Source organism: Gavialis gangeticus, unplaced genomic scaffold (assembly GCF_001723915.1).
Source record: "Gavialis gangeticus isolate Ggan-Ray unplaced genomic scaffold, GavGan_comp1, whole genome shotgun sequence".
Lineage (NCBI taxonomy): Eukaryota > Metazoa > Chordata > Crocodylia > Gavialidae > Gavialis > Gavialis gangeticus.
The window spans coordinates 262647379-262674004 of record NW_017729032.1 but is presented as its reverse complement, the minus strand read 5'-3'; the positions used below and the strand labels follow the sequence as shown (position 1 = coordinate 262674004).

Genomic DNA, 26626 nt, shown 5'->3' with positions numbered 1-26626 from the left:
TTCACCTCATATTCATGCACAGGCTGTCTGATTTTGAGGACTTAGTCTTCTTTTTAAATGAAGTTATGATTTAAAAAAGAAATCGAGTGAAACCATTCAAAAGCAAATTCAGTGGTTTCTGATTTGAAACCTTGTGCTCATAATTTAAAAGTGTCACTTTGACAGGGTTCTGTTGAAGTTTGTGACTCCTCCAAAGACATAAAGATGAATTAATTTTATTAATTTGTAAAATGTAGAAGAATAGGAACTGTGGGAGGTACTATCTGTGAGGATCTAGACCTCAATTTTTCTTCAAGCAATTTTAGGTTGAAATCAACAGCTGAAGAATAAGTAAAACCCAAATAAAACTGTGACTGCTTTTGCCTTTAGACCAACACCGCTACAGTGTACATCCCTAAAACTTGAAGAGGCATTTCAGATTCTGGCCTATTCTAGCTGTCATGGGAAAACTAGAACTGGAAAAGCATTTCTTCTTAATTTCAATACATTTTTTATTAATGATTACCCTCCTTGTAATCATTGCAAAGCAGTAGCAGAGGTTATGCTAACTAAATTAAAGTTTTAAAATTTACCATAAAATCTGCTTTCTGTTTAAATTAAGAAGGATTATGTTTTTGCCAGTGTATCCCTTAGCTGCTCATCAGGCAGGATTTTTTGGCAGTGAGTAACACAGCAGTTAGAAAAGTAAATCCTGATTATGATTCCATGAAGTGACTTTATATATAAGAGGAGAGTCCATTCATAGCATCTAACAAAGTAGTCTTCAGCTATGAAAACTTCTACCTTTCTGAATCATTTGGTCTTAAAAAGTGGCACTCTGCCCTGACTTTATTTATACCATTTATACCACTGTAACTAAGATAAAAAGCTGGTTCATATATAGCAGGAGAGTAATTGTTGCTGTATCCATCCAGTAGTGTAAAGGTAGAAGTGGGATCTTTCAGTGTAGGAAAGATTTCATTTTTCTGAAGGAAAAATATGGTTCTTACAAAATAAAACATATCAAGTGGTGTAGGGAAAAAACATGTTTCCAAGAAGGAGTAACACAGAAGGTGAGTAGGGGAGAACATATGAATGCAAAAAAGTGTTTTTATAGTATTTAGCAAGTATTTTTTCTCTCTTGGCTTTCTCAACTCTCTCCATCAACTTTAACCTACAGAAGGATATAATGGGAGAGAGATGGAGGGCAAACCTTTTTTTTCTCATTAACTCCTTTGCAATCTTTTTGAAGCAAAATGGCCTTGCCCTTTTGTGCCAGATACTATCATTACCTAGAAGTTGTACAAATGTTGCCAGACCAAGCTGCTTTTGGACAAGTTACAGTCTTATTTGAATGTTCCACATTTAGCAAGAGACTGCTTACCTTCAGTACTTTGTTTTTATTCAATGGACCTTACAGCAATATATAATAGAAATTAATGGGCCAGATTTCTCTAAGCAGTGCTGATTTAATCGCCTTAATGTCACTGGGATGGCTGAGGTGTAAATGAAAGCAAAACATAAGAATATAAAAAATATTTACTGGGTTAGACAATAGGTCCATCTATTACCATATCCTATCTCACATGGTGGTAGAGAGAAGATCGTGAGAGGGAGGGCTAGCAGGGCATATCCTGAATCTTCTACCCCTTGCTTGTCTCCTGTTGCAGGTTTCAGAATTTGATCTGATATTTTCCATGCTCCTGCCAGGCTAAAGGGGATGTTTATGTATAGAATAAAATGCCATATGGCCATTGTCTGCCCAAGTGAGACTTTAAAAAATGTTTTACTTTTTCTGTGGATCTGATAAAAAAAAACAAACCAAACAAATAAAGGCATTGGGAATCTCCATTAATTTTGCTGAATTGGACCCTCTGTAGACACTGAAGATTGACTAACACTTTTGCAGATTTGACCTAGAGTCACTGCCTAGAGATTTTCCTCCCTCTGCTGTTTTCAACTCTTCTGGAGCAATACTTGGCTGCCACTCAGCATGCCAGAAGTGGTTGCATTTTCAGTGTGTGTGTGTGTGTGTGTGTGTGTGTGTGTGTGTGTGTGTACACACACACACACACACACACACACACTGAAAATGCAACCATTTCTGGCGCGCACACACACACACACACAGTTTGTGAAAGACTGTGAGATCCTTTGAGAGGATAGTGATGACTGTCATCTCAGAGTGATAGGTCAGTGATGCTCACACTACAGAAGCACCAACCTTATATTTTACAACCTCTTAAAATTAGAGAGCTTCTGTTGCTAGAAATGCACAGAATTGTACAAGAACTGTGCAAGGTTTCCAAGTGAGGGGAATTACTTACTATTTGTATACTGTTGGAGAAGCAGGGATTTTTTTTCTAGCAACTATATAGTTGGTCCAACAAAAGATATCTTGCCTCTTGCAAAATTTCTGGATTGTCAGAGCTATATCACTTTACGCTTTGTATATTATTACAAGTTATATTTTTTAAATTCCCCAACTGTTAGATTTGTTGTCAAATGTATTTGGGATATATTGTGTAAGTTTTGGTAAATTTAACCATTTCTTCTGGTTGCCTGTATATGTCTATTCTACATATGCAATCTCCTGAAGGTTTTTTCCCAGGGAGAGTATTCAAGGTGGAGGTTGAAAAGTCTGTTTGTTCTAATTTCTTAGTCTGGTTGTCCAACTCTATTGAAAACGAACAAGGGAAAAAACAAAGCCAGTTCTATATCGAGGGCTAGTGGAACTGCATCCATGCTTCCCAAGGTGGAATTTGGCAGTAAGACATAGAGAACTTAACCATCCTTATAGCTGCTCAGTTTTCAAAGACTTGCAGAAGCAAAGCTGTTTTAAATTGGCATTGCCCATCCTTAAATATCTAATATTAAAACAACAGAATTACTGTCTGTATGTAAACTATTAAATGTGCTCTGAAATCTGTGTAATTCACTTTTGAAGACTTTGTTTCCTAGCTGTTTTAGGGGCTTCTTTTCATCCTCCCTGAACCTTATCCATTTGCTAAAGTCTGTAAATAAACCCACTAGAAAACAATGGGAGTTACTTTTTCTCAGCACTCTGAGAAATGGGACCCCTGGTCTCTTGTCCCTTAAGCCTGTGAAACTGGTATCCAATTCTTGTGCTGCACGCCATCCCCAAAGTGGTAATGGGTTCATTAAGTTTTTGTAGTAAGTCTCTAATGACATGAACAGATGCATGCAATAACTACATAATATTTTGCTAGGTTTTGCAATGGAACAGGTATGGTTACTGCTCCTGCTGACAATTAAGGTGCTTTCAGTGACTGCGCAGTTCAATGGATATAACTGTGATGCAAACCTACATAGCAGATTTCCTGGTAAGTGTTTAATTGGCTTTTTATAGTGGGTTCTTTATCATCTTGATTTGCAGCAATGATTATTTTTAAATACAAAGCTATAATCTGTGTGAAGCCTATGGGTAGAATTTCACACTAACTGAAAGTTAACTATCTAAATGATAATGAAACACCTCCAGAGTTGCACTTTATATCCATATTAATGCAAAAGGGGCAGATTTAGCCCTGTAGTTAAACCTCAGGTGTAACTACATTAACATAATGAGAATTGACCCACTTGTGCCAGGGCTGAGTTATATCCAAGAAATTCATTACAGGTAATATTGGGAGAATTATTGCTTACAGATTTAAAAGGATTGGGTGCTTTCAGTTGGGATTTTTCAAAATGTCACCTTGTTAGAGTGAAAGAGACCAAGTTTATATTTATGATGATAAATTTTAAAAATCAAACTTAATTTTGCCATTGAACTTAGAGAGATCAAGCCATAAAAAGAGAGAATGAATACATATAAATGAAACTATATAAACACTGTTGTCTAAGTTAAGAAAGCTGTAACTTAATAAGGAAGTACTGAAAACATCAAATACCATGAAAACCAGCGCTATGGGCTATGTTACACCAAGAATCAGGAATGAAATGACACTTTTTAGCATTCTGTATTTTGGGGCATGTTTTCCTAAAATCATCTCACTAAATAAGATGCATAAAAAACCCACCAGGTTTCATGAACCCACGTTCTTATTTAGTTAGTCTGTGAAGGTGCATCTCTACCTTTCCTTCTGACTGACTTCAGACTATCTCTCTCTAGTTCACCTCTGCCGTTTGCCTCCCTTATTTGTTTTGTGGTTGGAAAAAAAAAGCCATCGTTACAGTGCTGACTTATATCCTGTGTCACCAATAGAAATGGAATGAAAAGAGTATAGCACTGAACTCTTACGACAGCATTGTGCTGTGTTACTTTTTAAAGAGCTTTGTAAATGATAGCTTGGATTTCCTGTTGAGAGTCAGTTTTTATTAAAATTATGAGCTAGCTGAAAACCTACAAAAATGGGGACTCCTTCCTCAGTGGAGCCAGTTGAAAAGGGTACAACTAAGTCACACCTCTGCATCCCTGTTGGTTCTGCCTTCGAGCCAAAGTGACTTGATTTGCCACAGCACAACTTGAGGATCTGAGGGCATGGACCTGACTCCTGCCCTTTCCCAATGCTGGGCCTATGGGAAGGAGGGAATGAGTGTCCAGTGACACCTCCTTTAAGTTAAATGACAGTTCCCCTGAAGTGTTATTTGCTGCCCTTCTAAGCTGGCTATCACCAAAGCTTACACTGGCAGAAAGCCAAAGTAAAGCAGTAATGAACCATGCCCTCTGCATCTCAAATCTATCTGTAATTATTGTACTGTATGTACAAGCCAGCACTCAGACTGCTTAAGAATGTTTTAACAGCTTTAGAACTATACTTTCCTTTTGGCATATGATTACATCTGTTATGATTAGTTTTTCTGTTTCGTATGTATGGGGAGGTTTATATTTGCATCTTGATACTCATGAACTCCAGCTAGCTATCTGTTAGTTTACTGTGTGCATCCACCTTTAAAGTGCAACTGTTGCATCAATGGCCCTGTTGGATACTAAGACTGTTGTGTGTCAGGAATTCTAGATTAAATCTGTTCAGTTCAACAGCAGAGCATCTTTTTTCCCCTCTAACTGCTAGTCCTCCAAATTTATGCCAAACCTTAAAGTCATCTTAGGTTCCTTACTGCTTGTTTGCCACCAACAATAAGCAGTAGCCTAATTAGGGGTAGATGACTGGGTCATGAGCCCTGGGCACAGATTTAAAGGTGTTTTGCACAAAAATAACTGGAAAAAGTTTGGTGAATTTGGCTTCTACAAACCTTTGTAAACAGCTTCTGTAAATAAAATCTTTTCTATGCAAGCCACAGAAAGGCAGCAGCAAGCCATCCATTTTTCATGTTATTTTATTTTGATCATTTATTGCTAGGGTGACATCACGCACATCTTTGCTGCATAAATAATAATAATAAATACTAATCATACAGATTTTGATTTATGCTATTTGCAGATTGATTCAGAACTAAGGCTAGTCAATTGGGTAGAAGACAAATATTATTTCAATGAACTGAAAAGGATATATCCTTTTAATTGAAGACTAGACCTGGTCTACAAATCTGTAATGGGATCATATACCTGAGGTCTTCACAGAGCTTTTCTGGAGAAGGACCATTTTTTTTTCATGACAAGAGCTGAGATACAGGGCTTTTTTTTTTTTTTTTTGTGAGTCAGATTGAAAAAGAAAATACTTTCTAAAAAGGCTTTGAGGAAAAGAATTGTGTCAAAGTGACTGTTTTGGATTGTAAAACTCAAGTTAGCAATTCAGGTAGCTCTCATCAGAAGCAATCAGAGAGCACTGAACCCTAAAACCCATTTTGATGAAAATTTCCCCAAGATAAATACATCCCCACAAAACATTTCTGACTTCCACGGAACAGCTATTTCTGATAAAACAGAATTCCATCCAATGTTCTGATCAGCTCTAGTCTTTAGTACATTTTTCCATAATCCAGAGATCCAGCTGGGATGTTGCAAAATCCTTCTAATAGTGCTGTGGGATGCCATGCAATATTAGTACTGTTAGGTCTGCAGGCACCTAAATGTGATTCATAAGATAAACCCAGAGATTTTAGATAGGAATCCATAGTGTCAAAAACATTTCCAATCTGTTGTGATTTTTTTGAGCTCCTTGCGGCAGAAAAAATGCTATATTATTTTTTTGTAGTAAAAAATTGAGTGGATGCTAAGAGCTGGCATTTTCTGAGAGGTGCCCTGAATGTAACAAGGGGTGCCTTGAATTTAAAAAGGTTTGAGTACCACTCACATAGTTCTAAAATAAGGCAACAGATAAAAAATGTGCCTGACAAACTGAGCTAAGCACCTCTCAGACTGCTATGAATTTTTCTTATAGGCTATAAATGGTAGGAAACAGGTTCAAATCTATAACACAACAGAAGTTCAGTGTACAAAAACCACTTTCAAAATAGCTGAAACTGGTTTAAGATAAAGCTGAATGGGTGTAGTATCAGACTGAACTGATTTAGGTTAAATTGGTTTATTGAAATTTGTTTATTGAAATTCTGTCCCAGATCCCTTTCAGATTCAAGTTAACTCAGGGTCCCCCAGCATCCCAGGATGCTTTGCACCTTCTTGACAACTCCCCCTTCATCGGGTGGGTGGGCTAGCCTTGGTCCAAGCTGTCTGCTGTCTCCAGTTGAGCAGGGAGGTGTGCTCTAGACTAACCTGCGAAGATGAAGCAATTTAGCCTCAGGCTTTTTTACTGTCTGTACTCAGCTAAACAATCATGAATCTTTTTGTATACTTCTCATAGTTTATGGGGGAAAACAGTTTGTTTGGGTGGGGAGGGGTGTATGTGTGCACACACAAACACAGTATTTTTCAGTATCATGAACTGAAAAAAAAAGATCCTGAACTACAGCATTCAGAGACATGTAGGTGTATTTACACCTGGATTCACACATGCCTCTAACATATATGCTGGGTTTTGGTGTTGCAGAACAGGCAAATTAGACAGGGTTAAGCCTCAGTTTTATAAGGGCCATTGCAATGTATTCCTGATATAATAATATATAAATCATACAGTCCCTTAAGTCCTTTAAAGTATATGGGGATTTTGAAAGTGACTGCAATTGTGAAGTAAAACCACCTTTTACAAGAAGTTAGGGAAGAAGGTAGTTTTGTATCCTGCTTGCAGGTTTGAGAGATAAGGTTAATGACACACTGTCCTGGTATTCCCTCTTATCCTGCTGCTCCCTCCTCTTGAGATCCAACTGGACTGAATTACACTTCATCCTTCCCTCCTGGATATGAAGGACCTGATTTTCTTCATTAGGCATTGCAAGTAATTCCACTCAATAGGAATGCAGGAGAATCCTATACTGAATCTACCCCTCCAAGTCCTGCTTTTCTTCCAATACCCATTTCAACCTAGATTATGTCTTGTGTGTAATGTTTAACATCATGTACTTCAGGACAGTGTTTGGCCTATCATGTACTATCCTTGATTATTTTTTGCTTTAGTGCCACCATTATGGCTATTTGTATGAAATTGTACATACCTTTGTGCCATTCGGAAGAGTCAGTGTATTGTAATGGGGATTTCAGTTCCCCTCTGTTGTGGCAATGTAGCAAAGCAATTCATTTAATCAGACTCAGGTTGTTCTGCCATTTTTAATAGCACTAAATCTCTGAGGAGCAGTAATAAATTAGTTGTTGTTTAAAGGAGTAATGCCTGCATTTAACACAATGAAAGATGTCATTTTGTAGAGCACTAGCAAAAATGTTTCATAGTCTACCATTAGAAGCGTGCTTGAAGATAAGAGCTACATTATCCTGCATAGCAGCTAAACAAAACCATCATTTGTTCCTAATGTGATGCTTTCAGGTTTCCATTGGAGATCACAGGAGTCTTAAAATTTTCAGAGAAAAAAGGCAATGTTTTCATCTGTTTTATATGAACAAATCAAAACATGAACAAATCAAAACAAACCAAGCCAAAACAAGATTAGTTGTAATAAGTGCCGTTTTCTCCGTCTTTTGGATCATCATAATGTATGATCTGATAAAGTGCCAACGTATTTTACAGCACTGATCATTACCTTTCACAAGCCAACTGATTTTTTTGTTAATGCTCAGGGTGACAGTTCTGAAATTAAAAAAAAAAAATGGAACTGCTGCAGTAAGTTGCTCTCATGAACTGTTGATTTAAGTTCAAAGTGATTAGTTGTACTGCTTGAGCCTGTAGGTCTTGCATCAAGGGGACCTCATCCTGCCTCAAATATGCACACATGGTTTCCCACAGGAGTTGTACAAGTGTACTGGGGGGCAAAACTCAGCCTCTTGCATTGCTATTGAAAACTTTGGCCACCACAAGCATGTGAGGATTGCCAGAGTGGACTTTGATCACTTGACAGCTTCTATCTCTTTGCATTGCCTGTCTGTTTGATTTAGTGAACAGTGAATTTTTGTGTAATCATCTCACTATATGGTAGATTACACTGTTGAGGCATTTGATTTCCTTCTGCCAAGGTAAAGAACTGATTAGTGAAGTTCTGTATAATTATAACAAAATTTTAGCAACTTCTCCTGATATTCTTCTGAGAGTAGCAAGTCTCCGTAAGGACAGAGTTGAGAATTATTTAGAATATCTCCAAATTAATTGTCATAGCTGTTATTTTAGTATTCATACAGGGCTGTTACTTGAAATGCAACTTCTTACATCTTTCTGCATTTTTGTTGCAGCTGAACGAGATATCAACGTCTACTGTGGAGTACAGGCAATTACTATGAAGATTAATTTTTGCACAGTTCTTTTTTCCGGCTATTCTGAAACAGATTTGGCACTGAATGGGAAACATGGGGATGCTCACTGCAGGGGGTTTATCAATAACAACACCTTTCCAGCAGTGGTCATTTTCATCATCAATCTCAGCACTTTGGAAGTCTGTGGAAACACCTTAGTGGTAAGGCAAGATCTCAGTGAAACGGTTACAATGTTAATTGTAAATGGAATACACATATGTGATGCACAGGATCTTTCACTGACAGACATCGTTCAGATATTTCTTTACAGTAATATTTACTTTTAATTAATAGCCAGGCACCTTGATGGTGAACAGGAATTTGAGGATTAGGAAAGAGTAATAGCCAAGAAATTTATATTTTGACTTCAATGAGTTAGAATTTTTCTCTGATTAATTTATCGTATTTACTTATTTGATGGAGAGTGCCATTTTTGGCAAATTTAGAATTTTCCTTGGGAACAGTGAATTTTACCGATACGTTTTGGATTTCCATTTAGAAAACCAAAACAAAATATTTAATTTGGGGTTTCTTTTCTTTACCCAGGCAAAATGGGAAGTTGGATAGCTCTGTTCTCTCCAGTGGGCCAGGGTTTTGAGCTGAGATGCAACATAGTTCCCCCTCTGAAGCACTGGTGCATCATGGGAAAATGTAGCTTGGTTAGGAACTCCAACCCTTCCAGTAGAATGGGGTCAGCAGCTATCTGAACTATTCCTCACATGAGACAATGCACCAGTCTCCTTTGGTGCTGAATGGACCTAAAACGAATTGAAACTGAATCAAAAATTAAAATAAATATGTTCCAATGATCTTTTTTCATCTCTGTTCATGATAAACACAATTATAAAAATGTTAGCATTTCCCCTGGGACAGATATTTCTATTCTCACTCAGCTTTAATTTTTACTTTATATACCATCCAGGAGCATAGCACAGGGCTATGTTGGATGGCATGAGGCTGGCTCAAGTATTTGTGTTTATGTTGTTCTCTAGAGGTTGGCTAGCAGAAGTAAGGAAGTCTAGGCCCTCCTTCATGTTCGAATTAAAGCTGGATAGAAATCAACTATAGAGTTGTTACACATTTTCAAGCACTAACTTTGTAGCTGGATGACTCTTTTATAGATGGAGGGTCACTTTTATCATGTGATAATAACTTTGCCCATGTGGCTGGGCTAAACTTATTACACAATTCACCAGTTAAATGTATCATATATTGAATGTGCAGAAGGGGTGTCTGAATAGTGTGAACAATTGATTAAGCTGTGAAATGGGAAGTATTTCTGGAGCCAAAGAGTTTGGTTTCTCTTCTGTGATGAATAAATTACTCTGATATCTGGTCTGTAGTAGAGAACCACAAATTTATTATATTCAGTATCTCAGTCATGGCCTGAATTTGATGCTTTGTTTCATACCTGTGTGACTCAGTGTAAATGATAGCTGAGTCAGGCCCTAATAATGCCTCATGTGTAGATGCTGAGACATTTACTGTGGAGCTAATTAGGCAGCTCCATGGTAAACATCTCATGTAGATGAGCGCTATCTGTATTATATGCATCAGCATGCATTTTATTTTTAAAGTTTCAACCAAAGCTGTTCAACTGTTTCTAAGAATGACCTTATGAAAATATAAATAGTTTTGATAATGTCAATAATTTCCCTTAATTACCTACCTAGGGAGGGACATACCACAGTCAGCTGGTCAAGTGTAGTTATAGGGCAAGGCCTGTCCCTTGCATTCTGAGCAGGCCAACCCCTGCAAGCTTTTCCAAATGCAGGAGACTTGACTGCACAATTTTGTGGTAATGGGGGGCAGGGCCGGACACAGGCCTGGGTGAACCAGGCAGCTCCTGGGGCCTGGACAGAAAGGGGGCCTGAAAATGGTTTTTTTTTAAAAATTATTATTATCGTTAACTGTGGTGAAGGGGAGCCCGATACTAAAAGTTAGCCAGGAGCTGCCAGGATTCTAGGTATGGTACTGAATGGGGGACTGCGTTCTTGCTTCCCCCTGGCTTGCTTCTTGGGATTTTGGCTAGGAGCAAGCAAAAGTAGGGGGCATCCAAACCCCAGGGCCTCTGGGGTTGGGGCTTGCATGTAGGATGCATGCCATGGATTTGGGGAGTATGTGAAGTCCCAGACTGATGAGTCTGGGAGGGAGGATACATGCCCACTGATAGAGCCACACAGACTTGAGATTTGAATGACTGTGCTCTGCTCAGTCAAAATTTGGAACTTGACTATAGGGATTTGCCCAATAGAATTTGGAACTGATTTGACCCTTGAAATGAAATTTAAAAATTTCCTAATTGCCTCTCCAGGGAGCTCCAAATTCTCCGTAGTTTGGAACAATGACTTGAGACTTGACAGGTTCATAAAATTTTGCATTTGTTGTCGTTCCCCACCCAATGAAAAACACTCAGATTGGGCCAAATTATGAATGTGTGAAACTTGCCATTTCCACATGTTCAGAGGAGCCTATTCAAAGCTTCCTGATAAAATCTCTGAACATTTGCCCAGAGTTTTCTGTCTCTACCAAGTTCCCATTGCAGCTGCAGAGGGCACAGAGGCAAACTATCAGCTGCCAAATCCAAAAACAAATCTCCAACCATCATCACCCTTGGCTGTAGCTGTGGATTGGCCTTGAGTGAGGAGAAGACCACGATGGTTTTATTTCAGAACTTCCATTTACTAGAGATGATAATTCTTTGAATATCTCAGCTTCATTACTGAGCAAGTGGTAGATATCATTTCCCTCACTTTGTAGATGGAGTACCTGGCTCTAGAATGCCTGGCTTTGCAACTTTTACCAGCTAGCTGAGGAATTGTTTTGTCATATATCTTATATAGACACCCTTCTCCACACAGACAGATGCAGGCCTGACCAGAAATTCGGTTGCTGGGTTTGAATTTGTTTTAAAATTGCATTTAAAATGTTATTTTAAATAACATTTTAAATGCAATTTTAAAACAAATTTCAGTCATTTGTTAAATGATTTTGAAAGGGGTCAAAACAAATGTGGTACTGGTAGTCAAGAATTACTTCAATGAGTGGGATTCTTTGCACAGTAGCTTCAACTCTGAACATTAGAATTCAGTATAATAGCCAAAAATACTAAATTACCTTGGGAATCCAGCGGACTTGTTTCTCCAGCTTTTCCCAGTGATCCATGGGAATTCATCAGGAAAGTTCAGAGAAACTGCCTGTGAGACACATTATTCCGGGGACCCTCATGACTTTTCATGTAGCCCAGATCTCTGCATTTGAGTTGCAGCAAATCTGTATTTTTCATGGTGTTAATTTCCTGTAATTCAAATTGATTTCAGTAAGGTTATCTGGGTAAAGTAGAAAATAGAATTTCATATACAAGATGATATATAACAAACAAATATAGTGAGTTGAAAGGGACTGGGGACAGCTAATGTATGTGGAATGGATGCATAGAACAACCTGTGTGTCCATACTCACCTGGCAGTAAGTGAAAACTAAATCCATGGTAGATTTACCCTGTTTCAGTAAGGGGTAAAAGACTGTGGTTTAGCTTCCATTTACTGCTGAGTAAAAGCAGGCATGAAGACATGTACTTAGGAAGAGCTGACATTATATATGTTGCTGCTCTTTTTAATTCACTATAACGTGTTCATTTGCCCGTACCCATAGTAAGTCAAAAGTATCCTTGGAATATTCAAAGAATTATACCAGGGAGGACTCTGGTCCAAAACATCCTTGTTCTCCCTTTTATTTTAGACTTCCCTTTTGATATGTACCACATCTTCCCATAACACCTGTCTTTATATCTCTCTCAACAGGTATCCACAGTTCCAGGAGTTAATGCATATGGGAACGCATCAATGGTACAGATAGGTAATGTTTCAGGATATATAGATACACCAGATCCACCAACAATCATCAGCTATTTACCTGGGCTTCTGTACAAATTTAGTTGTAGCTATCCATTGGAGTACTTGGTCAACAATACCCAGCTTGCTTCGTAAGTATGCGTTAGTTTGCCATACCACCCAGCCATGTACATAAACACAATATGCACTCATATCAGCATGAATATAATACTGAGATTTGTCTATATGAAATGGTGGATGTCTACTCCTGGTGAAATAAGTAACACTCAAGATTGTAAGAGATGTGACAGTGACAGGGAGAAAGGTGAAAGGACACTTTGTAGAATTGTTATTAAAAAATAGTTTACTGAAGCTATTATTTTTTTTGCCTAATTTAATGAAACATTTTCTTCCAAAATACTTCTTTTCTATGACAGAAAAGTGTCCGCATACACATTTTAATTCCTATGAAATACATTTTTTTAGGAAGGCTACTATATGAATGGGTATTGCAACAGAATACTTTTTCTGAGTAGCAATTGTACATCATGGAAAAAAGTCTTCTTTTAGTCATTTTGCCTCTCTGTTAATTATTTTCCTGATTCATGTTCTTAATAGCATCTATTACTTCCAGCGTAGCTAAGGTTCTGCTGTTGTCTTCACTATAAATCCTTATTTTCTGAGGTTTACAACCCAATCCTAAACACTTACTCCTTGTGATGTGTTGCAGGGTCTGATTTAGCAGTTAAGAAACCCTGAAATGTAAAAACACAAGAGTAGAAAAGAATTCCTTCATCTTCTTCAGTAGTTTTTGGTTTCTAAATCTGTTTCAGGTCATCAGCTGCTATATCTGTAAGAGAGAACAATGGTACATTTATCAGCACTTTGAATTTGCTGCTTTACAATGTAAGTATAAAAACCAGTAAGGCTATCTGGAGTAAATCTTTCTTTGACTTTCATGGGTATAACTCCAATTAACAAGACTACAAGTAAGATCTTTATGTTTTCATCATGTCCTGTTCTCCCTTATGAGGGAAACGAGGCTTACATACAGGTGTCATTTATTTCCTTTTTACCTGGCCTTTTTTTTCCCCCCTTCCTGCTCATAGCCATTGTCTCTTGTTCTTCAGGGAAGAGATTGTCTTTTTGATCTGCATTTGTACATCTCCTAACACACTAATGGGGTCTAGAGTTATGTTTGAGATTGCTCTGTTCCATTGCAATAGAACTAATAATAGCAGTGATACCCTAGAACTTTTATCTATGCAGTATCCCTAGTTCCTATACAATAGTTCTATCTATTGCATTTGGAAAATGTATTCTAAATTTGATCAAACGGTACTACTATTAATGATGATGATATATCAAGGCTAAATACAGACATTCAAAAAGCCTGAGGCAGAATCGATTTAACTTATGCAGGTTTCTGTAAGCAGAGTAGGTTAGTCCGGGAATGAACAGAACACACATTCACCCCTTGGTGGTTGTGGAGGGGAGGGGTGTGCAGGCTACCTGCACTAGCTGAGGCCAGCAGGTTGGCGGTGCTCCTGTACATCTCCCATCAGGCTCCCCAGGTTGTTGGAGACCGCCGAGTGCAGCCAAGCAGCTGGGCCACACCTGATTGGCTGCTGAACACAGGGAAGCATGCTTTACACTCCCCTCTCCCCCATCATCTCCATCATCAGCCACGGGCATGTCAGCTGCAGTCAGGCAGTGGAGGCACCCATATTTGCCCTTCGTGCTCCCTGGGGCTGAACCCACGCACAGGAAACATGGTGGTCCTTGGGTGGGCATAGCCCCAGGGAGCCCTACTGGGCTGCAGGACGTGGCTGAGAACCCCTTCCCCCTCTTCCTTCATCATCATCAGCGGCTGTGCTGACTTGACTCTGAGCGCCCTGGGGTGGGAGTAGCTGGGCACTCGACTGGAACAGTGAAGTGCAGGGCGAGTGGTTGTGCACCTCCCTGAGAGCCCTGGGACCACAAAGGCACCTGGGATGCTGGCAGGCAGGGATCTAATATGAATTGATAAGGGATCTGTTAGGTCACTGTCAGCTGCATCCCAGGTTCCTTTACGGCCCCTCACCAGCCCACCCTCACAGGGAGATACACTACCACTAGCCCCAATTCCTGGGTCTAACCTAAATCTATTAAGTTCAGCCCTCTGGTCTAACCTAAATTGTCTAAGTTTGAATGCACATTGATACAGGCCTATCTTAGACTGGGTTCTGCCATTTTAAAACTAGTCTGTGCACCAAACTTTTGCACTGTTATGAGTTTTGACTGGTTTCCAAGCACTTTCATCAATAAAACTGTTAAGTCTGTAACTGGCCCAAATGTCTTGCAAGCACGAATATGGTCAACCCTTGTCAAACTGGCCATATAAAATAGGAGCGAAGGTTATGGAGTTTCCGGCTGCCCCCTGCCCTTCAAACAGGTTTTTATAAATATTGCTTCATTTCCATGCACTTTGAATATTGCAAGGGTTAATTTTTTTTATAGCAGCTTTTGATTGCTGATGCCTCTTTCGTACCTTTGAGATAATATGGCTTGAATACACATTATTGTATAAACTTTTATTATGTAAATATGGACAGTGACAGTAACACATGAAAAAAGTACAGACTTCTACTTAATAGCAATCCCTGAAATGATATTTTTGTGTTGATTAAAATTTTTATTCATACATTTTAAATACCTGATTTAAATATCAATTTTTCAATCTATCAAGCAACATTTTTATAAATTATGAATCCGATTTTTGCATTATTATTCATGTCATGGTGACGATGAATTATAATTCATGCGACTAATTTAAAAGTCAATGCTTTATACTTTGAATATAATGAGCTATAAATATTGTAACAGGACATTTTCCAAAGGCATTCCATTTTTTTAAAATTGTTTGTAAGTTTGTTTGACAGGTCAGAGTCCTGAAAAACAAATTAAAATATGTTAGACGGAAGATAATATTTCTTGCATTTTTAAATAAGCTTGCAATCAAAAGGAGGGCAGTAAGTTTCTCAGAAGCACAGGAACTGAATGTTGGGAATGTTGGTGATGCACTGATGGCTAGTGGCCCACCCTGCAACACTAAGACTTTTTCATGAAAGTGTCTAAGAGCCCCAACTATGGGTCTCCAGACATAGAATAAAGTGACAGTCCTTGCCTCAAAAAGTATAGAATTAGAATGAATATTATTCCCTCTGATTCCAGTGAGATTACTTGCATATCTAAGTCACTTTTTAACATGGTTGTTGCTACTAAGGCCCTTGACACATGTTCGTTTAAAGGTACAGTTGTTGGACTTGGGGATCAGATCCCAATTACATCCTTTCTACTTGCCAGTGCTGGAAGAGCTTGGGATGATACCATGTGGCTCTAGCTGATTGTCAGGCCCAGAACCATATCAAGGTCTCAAACCAGCCTGCATGGGGTCCTAAGGCCAAAGTCAGCAATCAGCTGATTGCTGACCCCAGTCCCAGAACTGCTACCTGTTCAATTTTAAGGTGCTATATAAGCCATCCCTAAAAATGTTCTGCTTTGTGTGTGGAACATTTTTATGGTTTGCTTGCCATTTTATGGTACTTTAAATTGGGTGTGCATATAGCACCCTTGCCATTTTATGCTGTGGTTAACATGCAGGAGCCTAAGACTGGTACACTTTGATTCTGGGTAGACCAGCACCCCTTTAGCCATGCAGGTCTCCCAGTGACTTCATACTGATGAATACACATTTTCCTTTGATTTCCAGGGGACTGCTTGCTGACAAAGGACACTCCTAAATAAAGAGGCCGCCTTTAGTTTTAGGTTTAGGATAGTACTTAATTGCATGCATAATTTTAAGCATGTGCTTCAGGATTTGCAGAAGTCAGTGGGATATAAGTGCAATTCTGGACAGTGATGCTTAACAAGGGCATGTAATTTAATATGTATGTCAGCTACCTTCATAGCTGTAAGTTTGAAATGTAACGTATTCTGTTCAAACTGCATTGCATTTGGGGCTAGAGTTTTGTGTGGGTGACAGAATCTTTATTCTGAATTACTTTAGATACAGAAATGTATGCAATCTTGAAAAAATGCTAAACTTATGTTTTGTTAATTTCATTATCTCAACTTTGGCAAACATTAAGTCCTAGATTGATGTTTCATTGTTACTGGTTACATTTTAATTAATATTTTAATGTTTTCATGTGCTAGTACAAGTATGTTCAGAAGGACCATATACAAAAAAACTCAGTAAAACAATAGTAAAATAAATTAATCCCTTCCCTGGATGTGCCCATTTATTAAGTGCTTAAAGAGCTTGCTCCTGCCTAATCAAAGTCAATGGGAACAGAATCAGACCTCAGGTATTCAAGTAATAAGAATAAATGATTTTTTAACTAATTTAAAAAAATATTGAAAAGTATATTTATTCCTGCTATGAAATTTTGCAGCTCAGTTTAAAATCCCAAAGCAAATTTATCTAATTCCCTCTTCCATTTTAAAGGATTTGACAGTATAGGTTGAGATACGTGATTTTTTTGTTTTTTTCCATTAGAAAGCCACATGCCCTCTATATAATTAATTTAATCCTTATCATATTTTTGGTGTTTCCTGCCATACCAGGTTGGTTTTATTGGGACCGTCTCCATTTTCAAAATCCTGTCTTGCAGTTTCTTCTATGCCTTGGGTGTTTATAATCTCCTCTGGAGGCCTTTTTTATGATACCTTGAGCTCCCTTCCTGATGCTCAGTGGCAGCATTATTAAATGATGTTACCCATAAGTGTATTTTGACACAATAAATTATATCTGCCACTCCATATTTATTTTCTGGTACTGTACATTAGTGCTAAAGTGGCATGCATGATTCAGCCTCTGAACCAGAATCTACAATTCAGTGATATAATATAGCAGATTTAAAATATCTTACACTATGATTGAAATGAAGCCTTTGAAAGTGGGTATTTTTAGCTATATATATATTATTAAATATTTATCTAAAACTTTCAGCAAACTAGCTTCCGTTAAAGCTATTAACAGAAATGTCATCTGCAAATCAAGGGAAGTGATTCTTCCACTCTGCTCAGCACTGGTGAGGTCTCACTTGGAATACTGTGTCCAGCTTTGGGCACCACATTTCAACAAAGATGTACACATGACTTGGAAGGAAAGGTTGAGAAAACTTGAGAAGACAAGATCGTGAAGGGATTGAATAACAATCCTCAAATAGAAAAAGGGTGGTTATAAAGAGGATGGTGATGGATTCTTCCCTGTGGTCCCAAGGGAAAGGACAATTAAGTAATAATCTTAAGTCATATGGGAAATGTAGGTTGGATATCAGGAAGAACTTTCTAACTAGAAGAATAGTTAAGCACTGAAACAGATGATCTAAAGTTGCAAAATCTTCTTTATTGAAAGTCTTTAAAAGCAGGTTAGACAAACACTTGGATGAAATGGTTTAGACAGGGATGATTATTAGGGCAGTGCAAAGCTTTGGTTGCTGATTCGATTTGGCAGAGATTTGGCCTGATTTGGCAGCTGAATCTCTGAATCTGAATTGAATCACGAGATCCTTTAATTTCTCTGAATCAAATAAGAACCCTCCAAATCAGTTCGGACAGATTTGATGATTTGGCCATAGACACAGCTTTAAATGTTTTTTCTACATACCTCAAGGTACCAGGTGGCTCATGAATGCTGAGATGGTGGGGTGGATGGAGTGTCCCATGGGAGCACAGGGGGGGGTCTCCAGTGCTGTCAGCGGTGGACCGAGGAGTGGACCAGAAGCACTTCTGATCCACTTCTGGGTCTGCCGAAGACCACGCAGGGGACCCTCCCTCTGCTCCCTGGCTTGGCAATTGGTGCTTCCTTGGTCTGGGGGGCACTGAGCCAGGTGAGTGCAGGGGGGTTGTGCCACCAAGCACACAAGGGGCCCCCCTGTGCTCCTGTGGGACGCTTCATCTGCCCCATGCATCTAGTACCTCGACGTATGTATAAAAAACATTTAGAGCTGTGGCTGAATCGCTGATTCTCCGAATCAGCATTGCATCTTCAGATTTGGATTTGACCAAATTGAATTGGGGCAGTGATCTGAATCAACCAATTGAATCACTGTCCCCCAAACTGGGCTGAATCTGAATTGAATATGGCCCACTTTGCACACCCTTAGTATGCTTTGAGCAGGGGGTTGGACTACATGACCCTATGTGGCCCCGTACAGGTTTATTATTCTATTATCATATGACTGTCTGTAGCAGGGTTCAAAAATATCTGTTCAGATCCTCATATGTGGGGTGTAAACCTTGATATTTTGCCACCTGCATTAACTCAGGTGACAGTAAAACCATGGGTAGCGAGGGGCTCATTGTCCCATTTTTGGTCAAGCTCCTCCTTCTGGACACCCACCAATCCTTTCCCTTTCAACATGGAGTCCACCCATTGTTTATGTCCCTTTGACCTTAACTGGTCCCTCAGCTTTAAAATAAAAACAACTCTTTTCCTCTAAAAGCAGCTGTCTTTTTTGAAATCCAGTCCTGACACCCCTATCCCTTTATTCTCCAAAGTGTTGTTGTTCCACATTTTACTCCTTTTTTCCTGCATGTAAGCTTGCTTGACCTGATTTTCATTCAGCTCAGAGGCTCTTCATTGTCCCATCTGAGCAGTCAAGGGAGGTTAATTCCTTTTTGTTTGTGCTGTAACTTCTATGAGACAGGGTGGGTGAGGTCCCTAGTAGAGACGTTCCCGGTCAATGACAGACTTGTTACACATTGAGCAGAAGCTGATAGAACAATTTTGTAATATTTAAACAAAAATTGCATCTACACAAAGACAGATTCCCTACTAATTTCACCCGATCCAATCTATTTAGGTACCAAGAGCCAACCTGTTCATAGAAGCAAGATTTTTTTGGTGATTTTTTTTTTTTTTTATTGAACCAATTGTTTAGCTGAGAAGGATATAAACAAGCTTTTGGGCATCATATACCATTCAGCCCTTCTTCAACTCATCTTCTTCATGTAAAGAAGCACACTTGATGCTCAGAAACTTGCCTAACATCTCTTCCAATTATACAGTTGGGATATCACCCAAAAACATTATTTCTTGCATATTTTCTGGACTGTCATGGCTACAGAAATGCTCCACTCTATTCATCAGCAGATACCATCCTGCCAGGTCTTTTCACAAGAAGTGAGAGGTATAAATGCAGTAAACAACAGCCAAAAGCACGAGGATACAGGTCGTTCAGAAAACTAAGCAAGAGCTTTTAAGTTGTAGATTGTCAGTGTTGAAATTTCTTGTATGTGACAGCAAACGTTTGTTTTTCCAGGACTCAACCTACAGCCAACAGCTGATTATCCCTAGTACAGGTTTACCTTTGAAAACAAAAATATATGCAGCTGTGAGAGCAACCAACCTTGATGGCAGGTACTGTAAAAGGATGTTGTGTCTTGTCTTTCCAATTTCTCACCTCTTTGGCAGCATAAATATAATCTGAATAAAGAGTGGCTTTTCCCAGTCTTTTATGTAAAATAATGAAGTAGCTAGCATGTGAGATTCATTAACCTCTGCTGGAGAGTCTGAGTTCTATCCCAATGCTGCCATGAAATTCTGAGAGGAAATCATGTGCAACAAAGTGATAGCCATGAATTGTGATGTGGCCTTTGATTTATTATAGCTCCTTCATTATGGCACAGACAGGGGTTGTAAAACCATGTCATCTGTATTGTACCATTTATATACAATGATATACACTTCTGAGCAGTTTAAGCGATGGAGAAAAATAAAAAGCAATTATACTGAGATAAAATGGTCTCAATGAGAGTGCAAGAATTCTGTGCACAACCCATAATTGTATGTAACAACATAGGTTCAATTCCCAAGCCAGTGTTATCAGTCTGTACACCTGTTTTTAATTTTTTCTTCTGATAATTGATTAAATTCCTCCCCATGCAGATGGAATGTTTTGATGGACTATTGTTATACCACTCCATCTGGTAATCCTAATGACTTTCTTCGTTATGATCTCTTCTTTAGGTAGGTACTTTGCAAACCCACCTTTTTGTATGACCTCTGTTTATGACTCTGTTTAGAGATGTTATAAATATCTCTAATACTGTTTGGCTTGACTGGTTGACAGACAGGAGCAGTCTTAAGAGAGTGCTAAAGGTCAATCTGACAAATACCTTGTTAGCCACTTATCTAGCATTTGTGAACATAAATGTCACACAGGTGTACACAAGTGAAAACTGTGGAGGTGTAGAAATGGATATGAAGACAGAAAAAAGGGCATGCTGAATACTTATACTAGGAGGTCCTCTACTCAACATTTTAATGGATATATATTGTTTGTTTTAATGTGAGTATGTAGGAGAATGCCCTCTGGGTAAATGATAACCATACTAAACATGTTATGTTCCAGTTCAGAAAAAACACTTAAGCACGTGCTTGAAATTAAATATATGCTCAAGTTCTTTGATTCATAGGAATAGTTTCTTGAATTGGGAACTCAAAACATATTCTATAGATCTACTTGGCACCTAGCAGTACCACAGATAAAATCTTATGAATGACTGTTGGCTGAGCTGCTACATTCAGTTGGAGGTGCCTGTATGCATTTATCACCTTACCTGACAATTTTCTTCTTTGGAACCCAAAATTGCTTGGTAAATTTGAATTAAATGGAAGCAACATGGAGACATTCTGGGCATTTTACATGTGCTCCATTTTAAAGTGCCTGCAGCATCTCATGTATCAGCATCCCTACACTTATGGTGGCAGGGGTGCTTTCTAAAGCTCATTGAACGAGCTTTAGTTAAAACACTCCCACCACCATTTTGAAATGTCGGGATACTGATGCACAAGACACAGAGCCCAGCTGAAGCATGCTAATTAGCAGGCTCCAGCAGACTGGGTTAATTAACAGAGTCTGCTCTGATGCACTGTAATTACAAAGTTTTAGTAACCCTTACAGTTACTAATGGTAACCTGTTTTTGGTGGGAATTTGTAGCATTTGAGAAGTTGTTTGAAGACAAGAAAACCTACATTTTAAAGCCATCTCTTTTCTAAAAGTACTTCTTCAAAGAAACGTGTGTGCCTATATATTCATGCATTTCAGAGTTAGATATAAGCCAAATTGGAAACCAAGATCACATGAACTTTAGGGAAATTCAGTGTTGAATCAAACTTGGTAATTAGAGGCTGTTTCCTACTTAGAATAGTAAAGAACTTAATTTCAAGATATGGATTTTAAATTGAAGATGAAATACAGTTCCTTGTTATGTTTTTATTGCCTTACCCCATGTGAGCTCCTGGGCTTTTGCAAAGCCAGAGAGTATAGCAGACAACTGTCCAAACTCCTTTGCATAGTCAGGTTGCCCTTTGCCCAAAGTCAACCCCTTTTAGTGGATTTCTTCAGCTCTCACATACCCTTCTAATGTTTCTGCAGAAGAGAGCATCCCTTTTGTAGCCCTCCTTTCAGCATCAAGGCACATACTCATATGTTATGTTTATCTTTTATCCTCACCAGGCCTGACTCCTAGGGGGTGGATACACATAACAATTGAAACAATCCCACATGTCACTGATTGGGAATTGGTTCAGAGTTGTTGTAGGTGAGAGGTGTACAGACATACACTGTTTTAGTGTTCCAGGCAAAAGAGTCACCTTTAGGCATTGAGGTGCTGTGGCTCGTACACCAGGATGTGTGAGGGAATGCCCAGCCCAGCATGCTTTACAGTGGGCAAGTTGTGGAGAGTTCTTGTACCCATGTTTTACAGGTCCCAGAGGGTGGATGGCCTATGGCTGGAGCATTTTCATTTTTCTGCTTTCCCCTCTCTCCTAAACATGAATTCAGTAACCTGCACTAGCCTGCCGTTGACCAAAGTTTGTTTGCAGTGTGCTTGCCTGACTTGGGGGTGCCCAGGGTGGGCAGGAGTACTTAGACCCATGCTTTTGGGTCCTGAGGGGGCTGGGTTGGGGCATGATGAGGGGTTTCAGTCAAGAAGGAAGTAAGGACATTGCTGGCTGGTAGAAAGATAGCTTTTATTAAACAAACAGTTCAAGAGAGCTTGTTGATTTTTTTAAAATGTGCCAACAAAGGTTTTAAAAAAAAGGGAGCAGTAAAATTTTGGCCAAGTACCAGAGTGGCCAGTTGCAGCAGGGGGAAATGTGGTGTGAAGCAATAAAGTTAGGGATGCCTGGAGGACCGACCAGACCCATGTCATGCAATGCTTTGTGTCCACATGTAACACTAAACTGGTGCACTGTGAACCAGTTTAGAAGAGTACTGTATTTTCCAGGTACACTTTTGAACAGTTTCAGGCAGGTTTAGAGTGGTTTAATAGGTTTGTATGCCTGTCTGTTTCAGGTTTAAACTGCATTTAAATTCACGTGTCCACATGTCTCATTTCCTGATTCCTTTTTGGGTGCCTTTCACTTATTGTCTCCCCTTAGGGAGCTAGGCCAAATCTGACACAGGTACAGCTGAACCCTATTGAAAGAAAGTCTAGTTCAGAGGTACTGGGCGCGGTGGGTTGGCTGCAGGGTTGTGGCATGAGCTCCCTGCTCGGAGCCCCCTCTGTCCGCCTGGGCGAGTGGCTTTTGGGGTCATAGCTGAGCTTCTGGGGTTAAAGCTGGGTGGTGGGGGAGCCCTGGGAGGCAGGCAGCTGGTTCTGTGTGCCCTGTCCTGTTCCCACTGGGCCACAGTAAAAAAAAAAGTTAGGAACCACTGGTCTAGTTAACCCAAATGGCCCATTAGACTAGAGTGGTTAAGATGCATATGTTTCTTACTTAATGTACCTTATAGCTAAGGCTTAAAAAAGCGTATGTATCTCTGATTTAGTTAGTCTATAAGGTGCATCTCTACCTTGCCTTTGACCTGACTTCAGACTAACTGCTGACTTCAAACTACCTGACTTCAGACTAACAGGTTAATTGCTACTTTTTTCTTTACTCAGTGACATACAAGAGAGTAATGTAGTGAGTTTCAAGTCCAGCCACCATTGGCTTCCCAGCCTGAATGACCAGGTACTCATCTACAGCCCAAAGCAGAACTAGAACACACCCCTTTAGTATCGTAGCAAGACATCTTATCTGTTCTGTGCTGTGGCCTCATGTCCTCCAAAAAAATCAAGTCACCCTGCAAAAATCTTAGCTATACAATATTAAGGAGGCATGATTTCCAGTGTTCAGTATTGCTGAACATCTATCTATTTGTATTAGCTAAAAATACGGGCAGTAAAGCAAAACCCAGTAGCATCAATGGGAACAAAGACCTTAAGGTCAGGCCTAGCTACCTCAAAACACTGCATCCCAGTCAGTTATAGATGAGTGCATTGCCTAAAGAAAGTATTAGAAATACGACACCTTGAATGTTTAAGAAAGATGAGTATTGGTCTTTCTGAGTGTTTGTAATGGTAATTATGACTCTGAGAGCTATATCCCTGGTGATTCACTGTCTGACTGGTTTTCTGCTTATAGCTTGTTATCATCTAGGCTCTTGATTTTGTATAGCAGGAAGAAGAAGCTCACAGTTGGTTATTGGGGTGTTGTCTTACTTTGTTCGCGGTGGGTACATCTACATGTGCACTTTACTGCATAGACTGGTTAGCTCTACAGTAAAGCGTTGCTGTCTACACGTATTAGAACCCAGTATACTAATTAACTCTGCTGTAAGTTAGTACTGTTGGGACAGTACTATCTTCTGGCGGAGTACTTTACTGCACTGAAATGCATGTGTAGACACTGGCTGGGGGTGTAAATTGTGCCCGGTCAGCCCAGCTAGGTGGAAGCCTGCTCTACCCTGGTTCAAATTGCTGCTGTCTCAGGTGCACATATGGATGCTGTGCAGGGGAGCAGGTTACTCCAGCTCAAACTGCCCCAGAGTTTATTGCTTTGCATTAATTGCATGTGTAGATGCACCCAGTTAATGCCTTTATTTTGCCACTTAAGTTCCCTTATTCTCAGATGGGAGCTAAAAACCAGAAATACATGTGGTCATCCCAGTTTTAATCTTCTCTACAAATTAGCTGTGATAAGGACCCACAGACCACTATCATTGAAAATGGCAAGAGTCAGATGGGCCGGTTTTCCTTTGAAGTGTTCCGCTTTGTGAAGCACAAGAACCAGAAGATGTCTACGGTCTTCCTTCATTGTGTGACAAAGCTGTGCAGATCAGACGACTGTCCCTTTCTTGTGCCTGTAAGTTTTGGAGAGGTTGGCGCTGGGGTTCTTCTCTTACCAGCCTGAACTCTGAAAAAGGCAGAATTGTAGGGTCATTTTCTATATCTATAATTTACACTGAGTTAAAGGAAGGTAGAGAGTGTCTGGATAGTACAGGTGAACTCAACCAATTGATTTTGAATCAAATGGGTTGTCTTCTGTCTGGAAAGTGTGCACATAGTTGATGGTGAGGGTGTATTTGAAAGCCAACAGACCCACATGAAATAGTACTGGAAACTCTGAAGTTTAAGGAACTCGCTTTAAGGAAGAAGCCTTCCCCTGTTAAGACATTTGTTCAAATTGAAATTTGTTGACATTGACCAAAAGTAATCTCTTTTCAAAAGCTATTCAAATACTTTATAAAAAGTGAGTTGATAGTCCCATTTTAGCTCTTAGAAAAATGAACTGTCACAAGAACCACCATGACAGATTTAATATCTTGGAATAATAGCAATAGAAACCTTAAGATTGGAATAAGTTTGAGCATTGGATTGACCTACCAACTCATTACTAGGCATTATCCTGGCAAATCAAATTTGAAGAACATTAGGTGTGAGGGTGTTTATGGAACTTGCATAATCAACTAACCCTTCCATGGTAGAGTGTGATTTTTTTTTTTTTAATATCTCCAGGCTAGCAATAGAGCCATTTGAAAATATTCTGACTACATATCTGTTGGAAAATGCTAAGTTTGTCAAAATTGAATCTTTTTACAGTGATATGTTGAATTTTGACAAGTTTTTTTCCTGATAAGAACAAGGCTCCGAACATTTTGTTTTGACATCTTGAGGGCAGAGTATTTTGATTTTTCATAATTGCTTTTCATTTAGAACTTTAAATTCTATGTTGTAAAGAAGTTACAACTGAATGACACAAATCTATTAAACAGATTTAACCCCCCCCATTTTTATGGGAAAGTTGAAAAGTCTTTGCTTTTTGTTTTGAATGGGGAAAAAAATTCAAAACCATACAACTTCCTATAAAATGCAATTCTGTTGCCCACTCATCTTTACCTACTGGTTTTCCTGATCATAAAAATTGTTTGAAAAAAAAACCCCAAAACAACTCTTATACAAACATTTCAGCAAAAAATTTAAAATAATGTGCCTGAATGCTTTGCTGAATCAGGGCCTAAAGCATGAATTTCTTAAAAATTGAGGTCATCATCATATCATCAAGAAGTCACTTGAAGATATGTGATCAAATACAGCTTTTCCTTAACGTCAGAGGTTTGCTAGAATCTGGACTGTTGCATCTTGTACATCCCTAGTCTAGTACAAAAACATTGGGTAGGGGAGCTCGCTGTGAACAAAGCTTTGGTAAATGAACAGCTGAAAAGTTTAATATACCATAATACTGATCTTACATGAGAGTATTGCAGTTCTCTAAATGAAATGAGGCAAAATACATCTGGAAGCTAGGCATTTACAGGGAATATTGTAGCTTTTTATTGCAAAGTAATATAATACAGACAAGAAATAGAACTGAAGTTGTAGTCTTGCTTATAACAGAGCTTACATTAGGAGTAGAAGCACAAAAGAGCAATAATTCTACACCACTCTAAAACTGATTGTTTTGATTAACCACTCAGATTTGCAGCAACAGAGAAAGAAGAGATGCTATCAGGAGAACAACCTGGAGCACCCTGAGCACCTCTGGAAATGCTGTAATCTCTGCCGGCCCCATCATCACAAGGAGTGGTAGGAATGATTAGACCTTTATTAGTAAATGTTTAGGATTGGGAATCCAGAAAAAACATGACAAAGCTGATAGGGAAATACAGATCGCCTGAGCGAGGGACTAACAATAGAGGGATGGGGGTAAGGAGGGGAATACAACTAGGTAACAGGAGATATAATGTTAGCCAACTAAGCCCGGGGGTGGGGGATGGGGGGAAG

General features: G+C 39.1%; 1 protein-coding gene across 4 annotated transcripts in view; it reads left to right on the top strand.

Annotated features, from left to right (window-relative positions):
• Positions 1 to 26626, top strand: part of ZPLD1 (zona pellucida like domain containing 1) — a 57125-nt gene that overhangs the window by 17572 nt on the left and 12927 nt on the right. For all 4 annotated transcript variants that reach the window (XM_019523698.1, XM_019523696.1, XM_019523697.1 and 1 more), the window contains 8 exons: positions 3210 to 3323; positions 8633 to 8853; positions 12496 to 12677; positions 13359 to 13431; positions 19836 to 19933; positions 20462 to 20542; positions 24536 to 24707; positions 26320 to 26428. In XM_019523698.1, the coding sequence (XP_019379243.1) occupies positions 3218 to 3323; positions 8633 to 8853; positions 12496 to 12677; positions 13359 to 13431; positions 19836 to 19933; positions 20462 to 20542; positions 24536 to 24707; positions 26320 to 26428 (1042 nt within the window). In that variant the 5' untranslated portion in view covers positions 3210 to 3217. The remainder of the gene's footprint in view (positions 1 to 3209; positions 3324 to 8632; positions 8854 to 12495; positions 12678 to 13358; positions 13432 to 19835; positions 19934 to 20461; positions 20543 to 24535; positions 24708 to 26319; positions 26429 to 26626) is intronic.